Source organism: Eublepharis macularius, chromosome 5 (genome assembly GCF_028583425.1).
Source record: "Eublepharis macularius isolate TG4126 chromosome 5, MPM_Emac_v1.0, whole genome shotgun sequence".
NCBI classification, from domain to species: domain Eukaryota; kingdom Metazoa; phylum Chordata; class Lepidosauria; order Squamata; family Eublepharidae; genus Eublepharis; species Eublepharis macularius.
Window position 1 is genome coordinate 2,256,158 of NC_072794.1, and position 18,597 is coordinate 2,274,754.

General features: G+C 49.0%; 2 protein-coding genes across 3 annotated transcripts in view; one reads left to right on the top strand and one right to left on the bottom strand.

The window, feature by feature from the left end:
- LOC129330871 (E3 ubiquitin-protein ligase UHRF1-like) overlaps positions 1-18,597 on the bottom strand; it is an 83,038-nt gene that overhangs the window by 38,965 nt on the left and 25,476 nt on the right. Inside the window, exon 1 of one of the 2 annotated variants that reach the window (XM_054981113.1) lies at positions 203-292. The exons of the other annotated variant lie outside the window; for it this stretch is intronic. The gene's annotated coding sequence lies outside the window, so the exon portion shown is untranslated. Of the gene's footprint in view, positions 1-202; positions 293-18,597 lie in introns of those variants that run through there. 2 annotated transcript variants of the gene reach the window in all.
- Positions 12,628-18,540, top strand: LOC129329853 (arrestin domain-containing protein 5-like). The gene is made up of 3 exons (XM_054979561.1): positions 12,628-12,877; positions 16,506-16,714; positions 18,031-18,540. The coding sequence occupies exons 1-3, from the start codon at positions 12,628-12,630 to the stop codon at positions 18,538-18,540; spliced, it is 969 nt and encodes a 322-aa protein (XP_054835536.1).

The window sequence follows — 18,597 nt, forward strand, 5'->3', positions numbered from 1 at the left end:
TTACTCCGGCTTCAGCCATAACCCAGCAGCCTCCCCCACTTCCTCCTCACACCCCCTGAGCGCCGAGGACTCCTCATGTTTGCCCCCCCCAACCCCACTTTCTTTAATTCTCCCCCTTCGTGCTTCACACAGCCCCCCCCCGCCCCTCTTCTACAGAAATACACCCGCCGCCGCCGCCGCCCCCCGAGCAAGGAGGACCCACTTTGGCGCTTTCGCCGTCCCTCAGTCGGTCGACCACGGCCAATCAGATGACCTCTCAACCTAACCTCGTCTCCGTCTCTGCTTAGCCCCGCCTCCTCCCCACACTCCTCGCTGTTACCCCGCCCTCCAGGCAACACCCCTCCTCATTCGCCAACGTCCCCCGCCCTTCCTAACGCCTATTAGTCCATTCGCAACTATCCCCACCCACCTTCACGGACCAGCATGTTCGTCTGCGCTCCCCGAGTTTGCCGTGTGTTTTTCCTCCCTCCTGGCCGTCCCAACGCGCGCCACAAATTGAAAAAACCGCCCTGACGCGAGAGTTGGGGCGGAGTCTCACGATATTCTGTGAACGAGCCGTTGGGAGGCGGTTGGCGGGAAATTCTGATCCCGAGGCAAGATCAAGGTCTGCGCCGCTCCGCACGAGCCAATCCGCCTCCCGGCGCGAAGGGAGACGGGCTCGGCTCTGCGCGGCACGGGAGTTCGCCTACGGCCTTTACGGGGCAACCCGAAGCGGAGGCTCTGGCCTGGCGGGAAGGTCCCGTTGAGCCGGGCCCGCCTTGCCTGGGGGCGGCGAAGGGCTGCTCAGTGTCGGGGGGCTCTCAGTGACCGCGGGAAGGGGGTGGCGGCCGGTGGGTTGTCCTCAGCGGGGGCGAGGAATGAGCCGGGAAAGGCCTGAGACCAGCACAGCGGGCGGAGGGAGATACGGCGCTTAGGAGGCACCACCCAGAACTTCCCTGAGGCGCCGCCGCCGCCGCCGCCTCCACGTTAATGAGAGGAGTCGCTTGATCGGCCTGAACCGGCCCGGCCCTCGGTCGTGCGAGTCAGGGGGGTCTGCGCGGCCCTTCCCGGCCCCCTCTTAACGCCCTGGAGCGGTTGGGGGAAGCGCCATCGTCGCCCTTCCCGGATGGTTCGGGAGCGAAGGCAGCGGCCCGCGGGCGCATTCCTCAAGGGCGGAGGTCTAAAACCACTCAGAGCCGATGGCACAATGGTCAGGACGCTGGACTTGGACCTGGGAGGCCTGAGTTCAAATCCCCGGTCTGCCAGTAAGGTGGCCTTGGGCCAGTCACGCCTTCCAGCTTTCCGCACCGAGTTGTTGTGAGGATAAGATAGCAGAAAGAGGGACAATGTAAGCTGCTGTGGGTCCCTAGTGGGAAGAAAAGTGGGGTACATATGGCGCAAAATACATAGGCAAGGCTGACCAAATGTTACTTGCAAAGTTTTGTAAATCAGTGAGCCGATTTCCCACCATCTGTTCAAAGCAGCTTGGGGTGGGGGAGAACGATTTAACATGCCACCATGTAGGACAAGGACTTTAAGCTAGCTCTCAGATTCACCAGAACTTTCTCGGGTCTACATACTGAGACAGTATGCATGCCTACTGCTGGTGTCCTGGCAAAAGATCCAGTCTTACTATGGTGGAACCAAAAAAACTACCACAGAAAGGTCTATCAATCACTGGGATGGCTAGGATTCGTCCCCCACGTCCATTGTCTCCGTGGTGGACTCATTACCCTCTAAGCCGGTTTCTGCTGGGTTCCGGCTGTGGGTTCCTGGAAAGGATCATAAAGAAAGAAGAGAACTTGATCTCCCATCTACTCCATTTGAACTTTTGTTGGTTGGACCTACCTGTGGGGTTATTTCCTGGCATTTGCCATTATACTGTGATGCTCTAACCTGTCATTGATTTTGTATTTTGGATGTTTGAACACTTAGCTTGTGAATTTTGATAAATGTATATATTTAGTTAAATCAAAAAGAGTCCAGCAGCACCTTTAAGACTAACCAATTTTATTGTAGCATAAGCTTTCGAGAATCACAGTTCTCTTCGTCAGATGAGATATTTATATTTATTATTATATATATATATTATATATATTTAGTTAACTCTCTTGGCATATGTATGTTTCACAGCTGTATGGTGTGTTGGTAATTTTGGTCTTCTAGACCTTTCTGTGATAGTTTTTTAGGTTCCATTCTGCTGTTACTACACGGTGCCCCCTCTTTTGCATGACTTCACTAGGGTGGCAAGGCAAAAGTGCTTTAGTGTGACTTGGCAATCCACACAAAGTACCCATGAGGCCAGCTTAGTTTGCACACCAGGAACTCGCGTGGTTTTAAGGAGAACCTGAGCCCATGCAAAGCTACACAGGGAAACTCTTTGCCTCTCTGCCCCTGCATATAAGTCAAGCCTAAGATGGAGTAGAAGAACCATCACACATAAAGCTCAAGTTAGGTTGGGTGCAAACAAAAAAATCTCAGGTTGCACCAAAGAATACCAGCACAAAGCAGCTGTGACTTTGGAAATTTAGAAACCAGCAATTATTCACAGCAAAAGAGTTCTGTATAAAATTCAAAGCTTGCTCCCTAATAAAGGGTTGCTGTCCTGATCCCTAGTAAAAGATATCGTCCTACTACTTGGGACTGTTGTCTACTGAATCTGCACTTATCTACAGTAAAATGTATGTTTCAAGAGTCACAGGTGGCTCTGGGGTTTGCTGCAAAGGCTGACCAAATCCCTCTGGAATTTGAGTGCACTTGTATTTCCATAAGTCTCACAATATTTTTCAAAAGCTCAGGCAGTCAAATGTTTCAGCCACTGCAGTGTCATCTGCTGAGTGCTTTCTGCAGGGTGTCAAGTTGTACTTGATCTTGCCCCTTACTTCCAATAAGACACCAAGGTAACAGGCGAAGTCACAGGTCCGTGTGGTGTCGGGGTTAACGCACTGGGCTAGAACCAGGAAGACTCTGGTTAAGTAGCTCACTCAGAGGCCTTTAGCCAGTCGTTCTTATGCAAGCTAATCTATCTCCCAGGGTGGTTGTGAGCATAAACAGAAAAGCAGCACCAGGTACGCCACCCTGAGTTCCTCAGTGGAAAGGCTGGATAACAATGTGACTGACGTGGCTGAAACCCTTGAGTTACTGGAAATAGATGTCTCCAGTGGCAAAAGAACAGCAACATGCGCTGTTAGCCTGTATATTCAGACTCCAACCTCGGGATGGAAACAGCTGCCCAAGCTGAGCCACAAGAAGTCCTGATCATAAAGGAAGTGGTAGTATTCAGAGGTGTACTGACTCTGAACATGGAAGTTCTCTTCTTGGCTATGGTATGCAATAGCCAGTGATAGGCTGGCCCTCTGAATTTTTAACTTGTTCAGAAGCCCTGTATGTCCAAATTTCCCAGCTAGGGCCTTCATGTCTTGCTTCCCAGAAGCAAGAGATTAGTTGGCGGGGTTAGATGAACCTCTGGGTCTGCTACAGCAGAAGATACATATGGGGGGAAATAACTACAGTGAGTACCTGAGAAGTTTGGCTTCTAAGGTCCAACATCAGCAAGCCCAGAATCCAAAAATTGACGCTACAGGGAGGAAGAGACGCATAAATGCATTCCCGGCTGAGACCCAGGATTGAAAAATTCTGGGTATGAGGAATGGCTCTAATCAAGCTGCACAATTCTATGCCTGCTCCAAAGTGTCACTGCACGTTACATCTTTCCCCAAATCTTATATTTCCCCCAGATTTCACCATTGTAGACACAGAGTACACAAGATGTACAAAGCCCTGTTCTACGTTTCACAGCCCACTACCCTTCATGCACTTGTAGAACTGCTGCATCATATATATAACTCTCTGCAACTCACACGGACCCTTTGCCACACACCGCAAGCTTCAAATCCTTATTAGCAAAGCTCTGTCTCCACCTACACTACACTAACAAATCCCATTCCAGAACTCAGCCAGGGATATACAATGCATTTCCACAGAGCTCCTGCAATTTTGTCAGGCCCTTCCTCCCAAGGAGCCTAGGACAGCATCTATTCCCCCCCCCGCACTTTACCCTAACATCCCTGTGAGGTAGGTCAAGCAGAGGGAGGAAAAAATGGCCCCCAGTTGCCATGTGAGCACCATAGCAAAGTAGAAATCGGAATCCAATTCCCCCCATCCAAGTCCTGTCTAGCTCTGCCCTGGAGCTTCTGATGTACATGGATGTTATTTATTCTAAAACTTTGGATGGCTCCTTTCTACCTAAACAGGATCCCTAAGCTGGTGAGCATTTTTTTAAAACTTTAAAGGTTTTAATTTAAATTTAAAACAAAAGTCAATAAAATTCAAACACCATCAAGAACACAGAGGGGCCCAGTAACAGTTATTGTGTGTGATGTGCCATCAAGTCCCCTCCGACCTATGGCAACCCTATGAAGGAAAATACCTCCAAGGTGTCCTCTCATCAATAGACCTCAGATTTGACAAACTGGAGGCTGTGGCCCAATCAAAACAAACAATTTTCACCCACTGGTGGAAAACAGCAATAGGGAGTTCTACAGTTTTGGCTACATGACCAAGAAGGCCCTTTCTCAGCTTCCCACCTACCTAGCCTCAGGTGGCAGAGGCACCCAAAGCAGGGCCTCTGAAGATGGCCAGAGTGAACGGGCAGAAGGTGGCTCTTAAGCATAGCTGTCTACTCAGTATCCCATTTTTAATAGCCTCTGTAATGTTACCCAGAAGGAACAAGCAAAATTCAACTCCTGTAGCACTTTAAAGAAAATCTGGTTGGTCTTTAAGGTGCTACTGGACTCAAATCTTTCTTATCTATTGCAGACCAACACGTCTACCCCCCTGAAACTGCCAGAAGGAAAGGGTGTGACAGGCTTGCCCACCACTTTCCCCTAATGGCCTGGTATTCAGAGGTACACTGCTTCTGAGCATGGAGGCTCACTGTGGCTCTCAAAGCTGTTGCCAGAGCACTCTTCCGTATCTGCTATCGCCCCTTGTCATGACAATGAGTCCCATAAGCACAGCAAGAGACTTTTTGTTTCTCTTTGGACAAAGAGAGTCATCTCCCTCAACAATATGTACAACCTGTGACACAAACACCACATTCTGGCTACCTGACATACTCCAGGGTGAGCCCTGCAGCCCCTCAAGGGCTTGATTTTTAAGGCTTTTGCTGGAATGCTTTGCCAAATCCTCTGAATGGCCTTGATCAGAGAGCAGCTTAGCTTCCACTCATGAAGGGCCACAGCCACGTTCCAACTGACCTGGCTACTAGTGGCTGGCCCATGCACGGCATCTTCCCCAGGACAAGTTTAGTTCTGCTCTTCCTCTTCAGAAAGGGATCCAGATTGGCATTTATTTGTCATTGTCCCTTAAATGATAAACTCGCTTGCAGATCTAGCCTTTGCACAGAGGTAGCATGGCTCAAATCTAATCTGAACTGCACCAATCCGGTAACCATTACAACAGCCCAATAAGATAAGTAGAGAGAAAGGATTGCCTAAGGTCACAGAGATGAATTTGAGCCCAGGACCTCCTGGGTCTCTTGCCCTGGCTGCTGCACCTGTGTTGCATGGTTTTATTTATTTCTTCAGAATATTTTTCTGCTGCCTCTTCAGAGTCTGACTCGAGACAACCCACAATTTTAAAAAATCAGAGCATAAAAGGACCAATCATTAAACACCAATAGCATCCATCTATGCATAAAAGAGAAGCAGGCAATTCAAAAGCAGGTAAGATATCCCCCCCCCCATTAAAAGCCTGAGTAAAAAGATATGTTTTGGCCTGGCGCCCCCCAAAGATAAAGGAGACGCCAGGCAAGACTCAAGGGGGGAGGAGAGCATTCCAAAGGCGAGGTGACATCATAGGAAATGCCCTCTTGCCCCGCCCGCCCCATTTACAATCCTCCCTCCATGATCATGTTGTGGGCAGTATGCATATATGACAATTGTGATGCAATTCTTGCATTTGGTAGAGTGGACAGAACAGCTTCAAAACAATTCAGTTTTGAAGGTGCCACCAAACTCCCTTGGCATTTGCTTCCCCCCACCCCAGACTATTTCCAGGCACTACGCATAACCACCCTCTCTTGGGTGAGCCAGGTCATACCTAGGAAGACTTGCTTCTTGACCGTCCCCCACATTCTATGCAAGAGCAATTAATTGCTCTTCATCCTGTTGCCACCTACCAGGGAGCATTTTTGCTTGCGAAAGATGCGTCTCAACCTGCAAGGTGGGAGGACCAGTTCTTCCTGTGCTAGGCCCCTCCCACGTTCAGAAATCCATGAATGGGGAGACATCCACAGCCCAGAAGTTCTAGGCCCGTCCCCTCACCTCTTCCAGAAGCTCCCACCGTGAACTGCTTTCTTATTGCTGGTATGTGGCCAATACCTGTGGAGTGCCACAGCACCCTCAGAACAGCCTGGCAAGGTGAGTCAGGCTGGACAATAGAGGTACTCAGCCCAAAAACATGCAAGCCATTTCATGTCTGAACATGGATTTGAATATAGGTCCCCTTGGTCCAATAAAAAAAAAATTATTCATCCACCATACCAACCTGGCTCCCAAAGGACAGCTACTTAACCATGATGGAAGAACAGCTCTCTGGTTTTAATGCTAGCTTGAAGGTCATCTGCTGCAGACCTAGGTACAATTGCCCTCTAAAGGAACAAATGTATAAGACTGTACTTAGACCAAGTCTGAAACTTGTCAAAGTCATAAGGAAGAAATGAGCTAGCATCTGAACGGGAAACTGGCAGTTCGGGAATGCAAACAGGTGGGCTTTGGAAAACATAGAAAGCATGCATTTAAGACACTTTTGATCCAGAAACGATCCACCGAGAGATCCCCATGCTTGGGATTTGCACCAGGGCCCGAACCCACGCAGACAAGATCTGATCGACGGAGTTTGGACAGGTTTAAAGAAAAGATTAGATTACATCAGCAGCAAAGATCTGCAGCAATTCCGTGGAACCTCCATGTTCAAAGACAGTATACCCTCACTTCCAGAACCATCAGAGAAAATGCATTCAGAAGTATCTAGCCGGCCCCCACCTCGTCGAAAACAGGACACGACACAAGAAAAGGTCGAGAGCGGCTAATTAGCTAAAATCACGTGAGTCAGAAAAGGGGGGTGGGGGAGGTGCTGCTGGCACACAGAGCACTTGCAGAGCTGCAACCGCCATCCGACCCCCTTCACGCCCTCCTGAATCCCAAACCCAAATCCCTGGAGTTGACTTCGGGCTTCCTTAATCGAGGAGCATCTTGCAGCCCGACTCGTGCGCGTTTGCCGAGAAGTCCCATTCACTTCTGGAGCAGAAACAGAAGGCGCATTCCAGCCCGCTGAGTGCCCGGCGGCTTAATTGTGCTCATGGGCTCAGATTCTACGCACGCAAACTTGACAGGCTAGCACCACTGAACTCATTTGGGGGCTACTCCCGAGTAAACATGCACTAATCAAACTGCAGAAATGTAACCCCCCCCCCGGGAGGTCATAAAATTCGGTGAGGTTTACTACGGAATAAACGTGCAATCTATGTACCTGCTCATTGGGCTTCCTTGCAAGTAAGCAGATACAGGCCCGTAGCTTAGCTAATACTAACGCGTAGGGGCAGTGGCAACGCCTGTGGTTTCGTTGCTTCGTTAGGGGCCCATTATAGCTTTCAGGAATTACTACTGCAAAACTCAACAAACCCCGTCCCGGAGATTTCTGGAGGAAAACGAGAGGACCACTCACCTTGCAAAAACCAACGCTTTACTCCCAGATGTCTTGCACAAAACGCACCTTTATGCACAAAACTTGCAAAATCAACAGCGCCAAAGGGGCAAAACAAAGAATTAAAATTTAGCTGGAAAAGAACCCAGCCTGGCTGGAAGAGAAAACCCAGCAACAGCGCGTGCAAAAAAATGTCCTTTTACGCCTCCCGGCTTTGGAGTTTGGCGCGGAAAAACGCGGGGCAGAGCTCGGAGCTTCCTGATTGGCCAGTGCTGGCGGGAATTTCTGGGGAAGAGGCGGCGCTTTTACGTGGATTATTTGAGAAGCCGCCTGCCCCGCCTGCCGGAGGAAACGTGCGCATGCGCAGAGACCAGTTTCCTCTTTTTTGAGACACCCCCCCCCCGCATCTCCCTGCTCTAAATGTTGAAAGGGGGTTATGCCGTGAGTAAGGAAGGAAGGCGCTCTGCACGCACTCAGAGACCGTCTGCCTGTCCCGTTCACTTCTTGTTCTTCCTCCAAGCAACGCAGGTCAGGGCACATATTATTTTAACAACATCCCTGTGAAGTAGGCTGAGCCGAGAAAGCGCGACTGTCTCAATCAGTGAGGAGAAGAAAAAGTGCTCTGAAACGTGCTCAGAGGCAACCTGCTTATTCCGGTGTTATCAACTCTTTCTGCCAAAGGTCTTGAGGAGGGATACATTTATCCTCTCAATAACCCTGTGCGGGTTTAAGAAGGACGTCGACACGCTGGACCTTGTCCAAGGGAGGGCAGCGAAGATGGCGGGGGTCTGGAGACCAGGTCCCCCTAGGAGGAAAGGCTGAAGGAGCTCGGAATGGAGAGGAGGTGATATGAGAGTACTTGAAGGGCCGTCACACAGAGGATAGAGCGGAGTAGTTTTCTGTTGCCCCAGCTGGTTGGACCAGAAACAAATGAGTTAAAATTAAAGCAGAAGAGTTTTCTGCTAAACATTAGGCAGAACTTCCTGACGGTCAGAGTGGTCCCTCAGTGGCTTCCTCGGGAGGTGGGGGGCTCTCCTTCCCTGCAGGCATTTAAGAAGAGGCTAGGTGGTCACCTGCGATGATTCTCTGACTTTACATGAATGTACACAGACCTGGAGAGGGACGAGCATGAAGGGATGTGCTTGGCTCTCGTGGCCCTTCCTTACATGCCCAGGGTAATACTGATGGCCACTTGGGGGTCAGGAAGGAATTTTCCTCCAGGCCAGATTGGCTGGGGATCCTGGAGATTTTTTGCCTTCCTCTGGGCATAGAGCAGGGGTCAGGCAGGGGAGGTGAGGGGGGATAGCTGTGAATTTCCTGTGTTGGGCCGGGGGCTGGACTAGACGACACTTGCAGTTCCTTTCAGCTCTTATGTTTCTAGGTTGGGCTAAGAAAGGGTGGCTGGCCCAAGCTCACTCGGCAAGCAAGTGGGGATTTGGACTCGAGTCTTCCAGGTCTTCGTACCAACAGTCTAACCATTGTACCACATGGTCCATAAGAATCCTGTATAAACTGTGTATTAAAAGTGTACAGTGCAAACCATTTTACAAAACAAGTAGCAAAAAAAAAGAGGACTGAAACTAGGATCATCAGGGAGACCTGGATTCAGATCCTCTCTCTGCCACTCCAGGTGGCCTTTGGCCCATGATTCTCTGGCTTCTTAAGTAGAGGTAAAAATGGAGAAAGGAGAACGGTGTCTGCTTCCCTGAACTCCGTGCAGGAGGCACAAAGGTGCTCACTACATGGATGCTTGATAGAAAGAAAATCTTGGCAAAAAGCATAAAATGGGATGGGAAACGGTTGCTTACCCCCGTTTTCACACACACACACACACACCCAGCCACTGACTCTCTGGAGCTGTGGCCAGGGCAGTCCCCCTCCACTTGCCCTATCTGGAGTTTGGCCTTGAAGCACCACCCACGCCCCCAGTTCCTGCCCTATGCCTAATGGTGCAATCCCAAACAGAGTCACAATGAGTCAGTGGGTTTAGAAGGGTGGAACTGTCTTGAATTGCCCTGTCTCTCCCCACCCCCCTCCCCCAGTCATTGTTTTCTCCCAACTGATTTTCGTAAATCAATCAGTCAGTACAAATGACCAAGATTAAGTCAAGAGGGGCATCTTTGCATGCAATTTTAAGCAACCGAATCAAGCCTCAATTGTGAAAAATCTGAGCTGCTTCAGGCCTCAACAGCCTCCTGGCTAATGGCCAAACCCCTGTGACAAGCTGTAAAGTAATACGTTTATGGTGGTGGAAGTTTTCAGTAGCTATGGATCACTTTGTCAGATGCACGGGAGAAAATATGCATTCCCATTAAAAAATACACATTGGCAGGAATAAATGTACATAAGTACAAAAAGAAGGGTGTGTTGATTACAAAAGGAGGCCACAAAAACCAACCATTCAAGAGAGAGGGGTGTGACCCCATACCGGGCTCAGATGAAAACAGGGTTAGGTCAAAAGAGCCAATGATCCAATCATGGTGGGTAAGGTCATCTCCCAACAGGTGACGTGGTGAATTGGCAAAGCAAGATGATCAGTGTGTGTCTTAAGAAAACTACAGAGAGACAATTGAGTTGAGAAACAATAGCTCCCAGCTGCCAAGACTGATATTATCAGTCCTGCAAATTGAATTTCAACTCAACGGCTTCCCATTGGAGTCTTCACTTGAAACTTACTTTTGCTGAATTTGGACAATTCCCAATTTTTTCCACAGTGGTTGAAATGTCTTCTCTCCTCCTAGATCCTGAGCATTGCTGTTTTTAATGTCTCATTTGTATTGATTTATGCTCTTGCGTACAGGCAGTCTGGCATGGCCAAAGTAAAAATGGCAGGAGAGGCCATAGAGAGCACTTGCAATACCAATACCAGCACAATAGATTTCAAATTTGAATGAAATGCTTCAAATCTGATTAGCATATGAGATTGATCAGACAGCGTTAATCTACTGAAGAAACACAGCAAATTAGAGTCTGTTTGGTCATAACAGGCAGCGAAACCATTTAAATCGCTGAACCTTGCCGCTGCTGGAAGATTATCACACTTCTGATGCTTCTTATGAGGGGGGGGTATTGTCAAATCCAATAAGCAGCGGTGAGTCATAATTGGGCTTCATACCTGAAAGAAAACAAACCTTTCTGCAAGGATCACTAATCGTCACTGGTTTTGATAGAAAATTTGTTTCCCAGTAAAACCTTTTGGATACTCTTGAAAGAGGAGTTGCACCTCTGGATTCGTGAAATGTCACCTAACAATAATGTTAAAATTAGTCATATAATCCCTCTTATTTAAAAGAAGGGAAGGGATACATTTTGAATGTATCCCGCTTTTGAGCACCCGCTTTTGAGTTTAGAGGGTCTTGGAGAGCATTCTGATCATCTTTACATTGATTCTAAACACAGGCACCTCCAGCAAAAAGGACACGTGGCAGTGGATTTAGCGAGCACATGGCAGTACATGCCACATTGGACAGTGTGCTGGTACACGAGTTCTGGGTGGTGCAGCAGTGGTCGGCTATGGAGCAGTATTGCTGCTCAAGCAGGTATGGGGATAGAGCTGACTCCAGAGTTTGTTATAAGAAGTGACCGCGGCAGGGTTGCCAGCAGCCTGGAGAAAAATTCTCCCTTTAACAGGGGCTTATTGCGTGAAAATAGGCAGCGGAAACATTTCACAACATGGAGTTAAATAACATCAACGGGTAAATACCATCCTATCAAGCCTCTCTTAAGGGTGCAGGATGTTTTTTTTCTCCAGGCTGTTGACAACCATAGCCAGAGTATTTGAATTTATCTCCCAGGGACTAAAGCAACAGAAACGTTGATTAAAAACCTAAAGCACAAAAAGAAAAAGAATCAAGTTATGGAAATCTCTGCCACATGGCAGCCAGCTCTGCGTAGTGGTTCTCTTGGTCCCTTGTTCTTGCTCCTTTTCTGTGTAAAAGGTATAAATTGTTCTGAAGTGATTTGTTCTGTGCTCCTGTGATAGGAGACTCCCAGAGGCCACACACGTTAAAATAAAGCTTTCTGGTGATAAGGAACGGAGTGGCTGTTTCTTGTGTCAGACCCCCAGGGAGAGCCTGGCTTGCCTCAGAGAACCTCCAGCGGCGCACAGCAGCAAAGGGCTGTTGTTTGTATTCCCTGGTTGGCTTGGCCACTACTGGAAACTGCAGCAGGCCTTTGCTGTGGTCTAGGAGGCACTTTTCATATTATTATCCTAATAACTTCCTAATGACCTCTTCCTTATTCCTGTTGGATCTTGTAACCTAGACTTCTTCGACCTGGGCAGAGGGCAACAACTGAGGTGTATCCAGAACTGTGGATCAGCCCGATCCACAGTTCCTGACTGGGAAGAGGCCAGCTTTGGGGAAAACCTTGTGCAGACACACAGCAATAGGCAGTCTTTTTTCTCTGCCCCCTCTCTGCTTTGCATGATCCGATCCAATCCAGTCTGGAGTTGCCAGCCCACACTGGGATGACCCATAACAGAAAGTACCTGCCTTGCCAAGGAAGGAAGCCAGACTAGCGTGGTATATCCTGCAGAGGCGTATTACGTAGCCTCCTTCTCAGATGAGTGCTCCTGTAAGCAGGCACCTCTTAATTATTTAATTGATTTCATTAACTTAATTTAATGGGACATAATTCTCATTGCATACTGCTTGAAGACGGCTGACCAAATTCTGGAAAGGTGTTATAAATTCTCATACTTGTTCCAGGGCTTGCTTATGTCAAGACACCTTCCTTCTTATATCGTTTATTTCTGTAGTGGCACGGTGGGAGCCCTGGATTTCCTTTGCCCCCTTCTCACCCTGCTGACCCCCGTTACCCATCTCTTTTACACTGTGATGTCACAAATCTTCTGACATCACCCAAAGTGCACACCAACTGCAACCTTGCACGGGATTCCAAGGCTAGAGAGGGAATCAGCCTCTATCTCTTTGCCCACCCATGTCAGTGGTGAAGTCCATTGAGCTGGTGGTGCCGAGGGACGTGTATGTTTCTGGCTCAGAGGTGGACGGGCAGGTGGTCCTGAGCCTCCACAGCACACTCATCAACCCTCTGGTGAAGGTTGAGTTAATTGGAAGAGGCTACCTAGAGTGGACGGAAGAAGCCCATGTGAACAGGGATTATAGCCAGGACTTGAGCTGTGTTAACCGAGCTGATTATGTCCACAAGAAGAAAACGTTTGATATTGAAGGTGAGAAAGGAGGGGTCCACTTTGCTGGGAGTGTTATGGTAAAGTATGTGGGGGGGGAGGGGGCATGCAGCTCCAAGACAACACACCCAGCTATGAAATTGGGTTCACCCTTAACACTGCAGCACAAGAAGCAGTGATCATAGTACGTGTGTCTGTGAGCATGGACTGAGTGCCCATTCCTTCACTGAGCACAAGGTGACACTAGAATAGGTTGGCAACTCCATCCTGGGAATTTGGGAGAATTCGAGAGGGTGGTCTGTGGCGTGGGGGAACTAGGGAGTGATTTCACTTCAGGTCAAGAGGCAATGCAGGTTTTTAAAGAGCTGCGTTTGTTTTCCCCGGACCCAACTCGAGTTCCCTGCAGCTGCACAGCAGCTTTGGGGAAGGGCTGTTAAAAAAGAAAGGAGACCCCAAAGGGCCTCAGAATGCCTCCGCTGGGCCGGGGGGGGGGGCTCAAGCTGTTTCCTGTGTCAAAATAGCATAGGAGGGTTGTTGTTTTCTTCCGTTTTCACTCCACATGGAGTATTTTGTGCACATGGAGCAGTAAAAATAAGGAACCTCCCCCCCCCCACCGTGCTATTGGGACACAGGGAAACAGCTTGGGGGGGGGAAGCCCCTCCTTCCCCCACATAGGCAACAGTATTCAAAGCCGTGTTGTTCATTCCCACATGAATCAGCACAAACAGGTACTTATCAGCAGGCTTGATGAGTTTCGGCAGCCGGTCGGTAATATCCTGAATTCTGGCCCCCGGCAAGCAACACATCTCTCGGAATAGGGGATCTGGCCCAGAGACATGGCGTTCCATACCCCTGAGCAAGGAGTCCCCGGACGACTACCACCTTCCGTTTTTTTCCACTTCCATGTGGCCCCATGTCTTCTGCACTCCCTCTTCCAGATCTTTGCAGTTCTCCTTCCACTGTCACCTCTGTCACCATCTCTAGCACTTCAAAGCGATTCTTGAGCTCAAGTGGACCAGAGCATCTTCTTCGTTGACGCCTTCGGGTTTGTACTGTAGATCTGAGAGGAGGCTCAGAAGGGAGATCGGCTTTTTCCCCTCCTCCTTGACTTTCCTCTTCTTGGCTGTGTGGAGCCCCCAGGCTGTTGTCAATAAAATCCTTTCCCTCCTTGATCTCCTGAAGGGTGGTGATCCTCTCCTCCAGGCAATGAACCTTTTCTTCCAAAACTCTGACCAGCTTACACTTCTGGCAAGTGACTCTGTCTTCTCCTCTGGGAGGAAAACAAACATGGCACACTCCATGCAGGTGACTGCATTCTGAGGCCCTTTGGGCTCTCTTTTTTAACTGCCCAACTCTTTAAAAACCTGCACGTCTAGCTTGGCCCTTAAGCATCTATGGTCTACGCCCCCTGAACTGCCATTTTCTGCAGAGGAACTGATCTCTGTAGTCTGGAGATCAGTTATAATTCGGGGAGAACGCCAGGCTCCACCTGCAGGTAGGTAACCATCCAGTGGAGGGAAGGGCTTCCAGGCAGATCTGAAACTTCTGGGCTGACGACGTCTCTGTTACGCACAGCCCAAAGTAAGGGGGGCCTTGCATGCCGTTCAGGACAGCAGAAGGAGAAATGGGCAGATCTGGACCATGAGGCACCTTCTGCCTAGGGATGAACAGCTTTTCTGTTTATTGGGCTCCTTACAGCAAATCAACAGATGCCTGACTCCAGGACCCGACAGTCAAATTTCTTTTGCATGTGTGGTTGATTTCAGTATGCCTGCTCAGGAGAAATTCCCACAGGATGAATGCTGTCCTCCATGAGTAGGAAGAAGGAACCTTTTGGGTTGTCTCTAGGGCCGCCAATCTCCCGTTCCCAGCCTCTGCCCTCCTCCACCACTCACCTGGCTGGCAGGGAGAAAAGGCCCCAAGGAATAGGCCCAGGAGACAAAAAACACCCCAGGCCAGCGCACAACAGGGGCATTCCCCACGGGCACGCTCCTGACCTGGAAATCTGAGCCGGGCTTTGGATTATTCTGACTGGATTTTTTAAGCATCTCTGATCAAATAGTTTTAGGGAAAAGGAATTTAGGGTATTTTAGCATTTGATTAGTATTTAGTATTATTACATAATATTAAGAGAGTTAGTATGGAGTAGTGGTTAGAGTGTTAGTCTCAGATCTGGGAGGCCTAGGTTTGAGTCTCCACCCTGCCATGGAAGCTTAGTGGGTGACCTTGCCCCCCCCCACACACACACACCTCTTTTCGACAATGTTGTTTTAGGGAAGAAAATGCCTGCTTTTGCATACAGAAATCCCCAGATTTCATCTGCAGTTCATCAGGTACAGCTGATGAAACAGGATGAGGGGACAATCGGAAAGTTCTGGCTCAGATCTCTTCTTTGCCAAGGTGGCCTTATGAACTTTGCAGGCTGGGCCCTCTCACTGTTTATATCCTAAATTAGGCAGTGCCTTTGGTTTCTGGATGTTTAAGAAATAATAATTATAATGCTGATGATCATTAACAAAGATTACTGTGGTGGCACCTTTGAATGTGGTGTTCATCATTCAGAGACACTGAAAGCTTATCACATGGCCACAAATCTGTCAGCCTTTAAGTTCCCACAAAACTCTGCTTTGGTTGCAAATCATAGCACGGCGTACCCTTTGGGAAATATTGTCACCATCAGGGCTTTTTTTCAGGGGGAATGCGGGGGAACGGAGTTCCGGAACCTCTTGAAAATGATCACATGGCTGGTGGCCCCGCCCACTGATCTCCAGACAGAGGGGAGTTTAGATTGCCCTCCGCGCCACTGAGCGGCGCAGAGGGCAATCTCAACTCCCCTCCGTCTGGAGATCAGGGGGCGGGGCCACCAGCCATGTGGCCATTTTCACAGAGGGCAACCCACTGAGTTCCACCACCTCTTTTCCCAGAAAAAAAGCCCTGGACACCATTATTATTGTTGTTATTGTTATTACTGTTATATAAATCTCTAGTATAAGGGAAGAAATCATCTCTAGATTCTCTAGGAAGGAATTGTCTTTATTCTATAAATACCTGGGCACGGACATTATATATGCGCAGCCTGCCACTTTACATGCAGCTGTTCAGCTCTCGATAACATATTGTAGGAGCTCGGTGTTCTTCAAATACACCTTTCTATTACAAGACACAGAGGAAGCAAAGGAGTGTATAATGATAGGTGGCGTGGGAATCAGTGCCTTAGGCACATACACAGGAGTGTCTCCATTTTGAAATTCCCTATCTTTGAAGGGCTACACGATAACCAGGAGGCCCCAGTAAGGTGGGAAGGTTATTTGGCTGTCCTCAGACATTTGATCTGCATATCTGACCTCTTTTGCATCAGGTGTTTTGTTGACAGTGTGTCTGAAGGTGTGTTTAAATGCTGTCTCGTTGCCCCACTTTCCGAGGTGTGCAAGCCACAGTGCACTAAAATCCGTCAGGCTCCGACTTCATTCTGCCCATACCCCCCAGGCTCCACACCCCGCCCTGGACCACGGAAACGCCAGCTCTGTTTCCGACGACCAGTTCAGAATATTTACAAGCACAGCTGGTACCTGAATCCTTGAGAGGAGGTTTCCTCAGCGGCTTATGCTTGCAGAGCTCCAGGCCTCCAAAAGTGTGGGGGAAGTGAGCAGAATGTCTTTTTGGCCTGCAGGGAACTGGCTAGATCCAGGCACCCACACCTTTAACTTCAGCTTCGTCCTGCCTCCCAGAATCCCCTCCACCTTCACCAGTCAGGTCGGGCGCATCTGTTACTTCCTGCAAGCCATTTGTGCCACCCGTGAGCTCATCCTGGCCAAGCAAAAGAAATACTTGCAGGTGCAAGGGACCTCTGTCTGCCTCCAAGACACCATCGAATCTGAGGTAAGTGTTTCCTTTCTGAGCAAGGACAAACGTGAAAGGCTTGGATGCAAGGGCTCCGTGCTCTGCGGTGCGCACCTTTGTGGCCGCCATCTTCTAAAATTCCAGAAGCTACAAAAAGGCCGGATTGGACAGGAGTTCCAAAGAGAATTTAGAAGGCTCAGAACTCCGTGCCTGGTAAGTAAGCAGAATCCTCATGCAATAGAGTGGGTGACCTGACTTCAGACTGAGAAATACTGTTTTTATTCCTCCATATGGAAAAGCCCCTAAAAGTAGTAGGCCATAAAGTTCTAACCTAGCCTCCCCCGGCCCTACAGTGCTAGTTTTCCGCTTGTAGGGGTTTTGTGAGTCAATTGCAGCCTGAACAGGGATGGCCCACTCTAGGGTTGCCAGCTCCAGACTGGGAAATTCCCAGGGCCTGTGATGGGCAGGGTATGGGAAAGGGAGTGACCACAGCAGTGTATAATGCCATCAAGCCCACCTCCCCAAACAGCCATTTTCTTCAGGGCAACGGATCTCTCTGGCCTGGAGTTCAGTTGTAATTCTGGGAGGTTTGCAGCCACCACCTAAAGGTTGGAAACCTTAGCTCTATTGCCTCTAAATTCTTCTGCAAGAAAGAGTCCAGCAGTATATTAGCAGAGGAAAGTATCAGAATATAGAATTGCGTTTATTAATTACTCAAACAGCAGCAGATGAAGCCAAGGCCTCCCGCCCACTCTGCAGTTCTGTCTGTTTCTCTCCTTTCCTTCCAATCCCCCCTTCCTAACCTGTCTTTTCCATAACACAGTTTTGGCTAAACCCTTGAGAGTTTACAATCTGCATAATTATCTGCTGTTTTGTTTAATATGATGTTTAGTTTTTAATTTAGCAAGTCTTTCTGACTTGCTAGTCAGTGCCAGTGGCAACCAGGAGCAACCAATAACTCCCACCTCTCTTGTCAGCCACGAGAGTCCTGTCACAAAAAGAACCTCAAGAGGCTGCCCGCTGTACCTCTGTGTGATTCATCGCTCTGGCTTGTTCTCTTTCCTGTCAGCCTTCTCCACGAATTGGCCGTTTTTGCTGTGTCTCTGAATTGGGTGCAATCAGATCATCCAGTTGTTCCCAGTGCAGAAATGCAGCAGAATTGCCCTGGCTGCTGAACGTTTGCAGTCAGGAGACACATCCTGATTGTGACTGACACAGAAGCACAAGCTGTGAGAGCCCAAAAGAATTTGGGGTGGAAGAGTGTCGTGTTCTGGGATTTGGACGGATGGGCCAACGGCATGCCTGAAGTCCTGCTGTCTCTTAAACCCTCTCTCGCCCCTTCCACCTCCTTCCAGTACCCTTTGGTAGTAGAAGAGGAGAAGCTCCTGCATTACAGTTGCTGCTTCAAGAGCGCCCCCATCACTTTACGCATCTCTCTGTGCAAGAACATCTTTGCACCCGGGGACAACATCACCTTCACCACTGAGATCACCAACCGGACAGGCAAATCCATCAAGAAAGCGGTCTTCATCCTCCATTCAGTTGTACTATACAAGGGCTTCAACCTGAGGGCCGAGCTGCGCACTTTGGAAGAGCGCAATGACTTGCTGCGCTTGGAGTCACACCTTGAAGCTGGGTCCTGTGTAGACACTAAGATCCACAGCACCCTCTTGCTGCCCAAGGTCATGCTTGTCACCAGCTCTCACAAGTCCGAGGACATCATGGACGTCGGGTATGAGCTGACGGGGACGGTCTACTTTCCCTGCATGACCACCATTACGGCTCGGATTCCCATCATCATACGGAGTGAAGCTGTGGATCTCAGCGAGCAGGGCAGAGGGCAGCTTGCCCCCCATCCTTTGTAACCAAACATTCATAGTTTTTCCCCAGAGGATATTGTATATAAAGAAATACATACCTGC

What these genes read in the sequence shown, in the direction of transcription:
- LOC129329853 (XM_054979561.1), top strand. Translation starts at nt 12,628, where the DNA reads ATGTCAGTGGTGAAGTCCATTGAGCTGGTGGTGCCGAGGGACGTGTAT. An exon ending in GAAAACGTTTGATATTGAAG is followed by an intron (nt 12,878 to 16,505) that starts GTGAGAAAGGAG and finishes TTTGGCCTGCAG; the next exon opens with GGAACTGGCTAGATCCAGGC. An exon ending in AAGACACCATCGAATCTGAG is followed by an intron (nt 16,715 to 18,030) that starts GTAAGTGTTTCC and finishes ACCTCCTTCCAG; the next exon opens with TACCCTTTGGTAGTAGAAGA.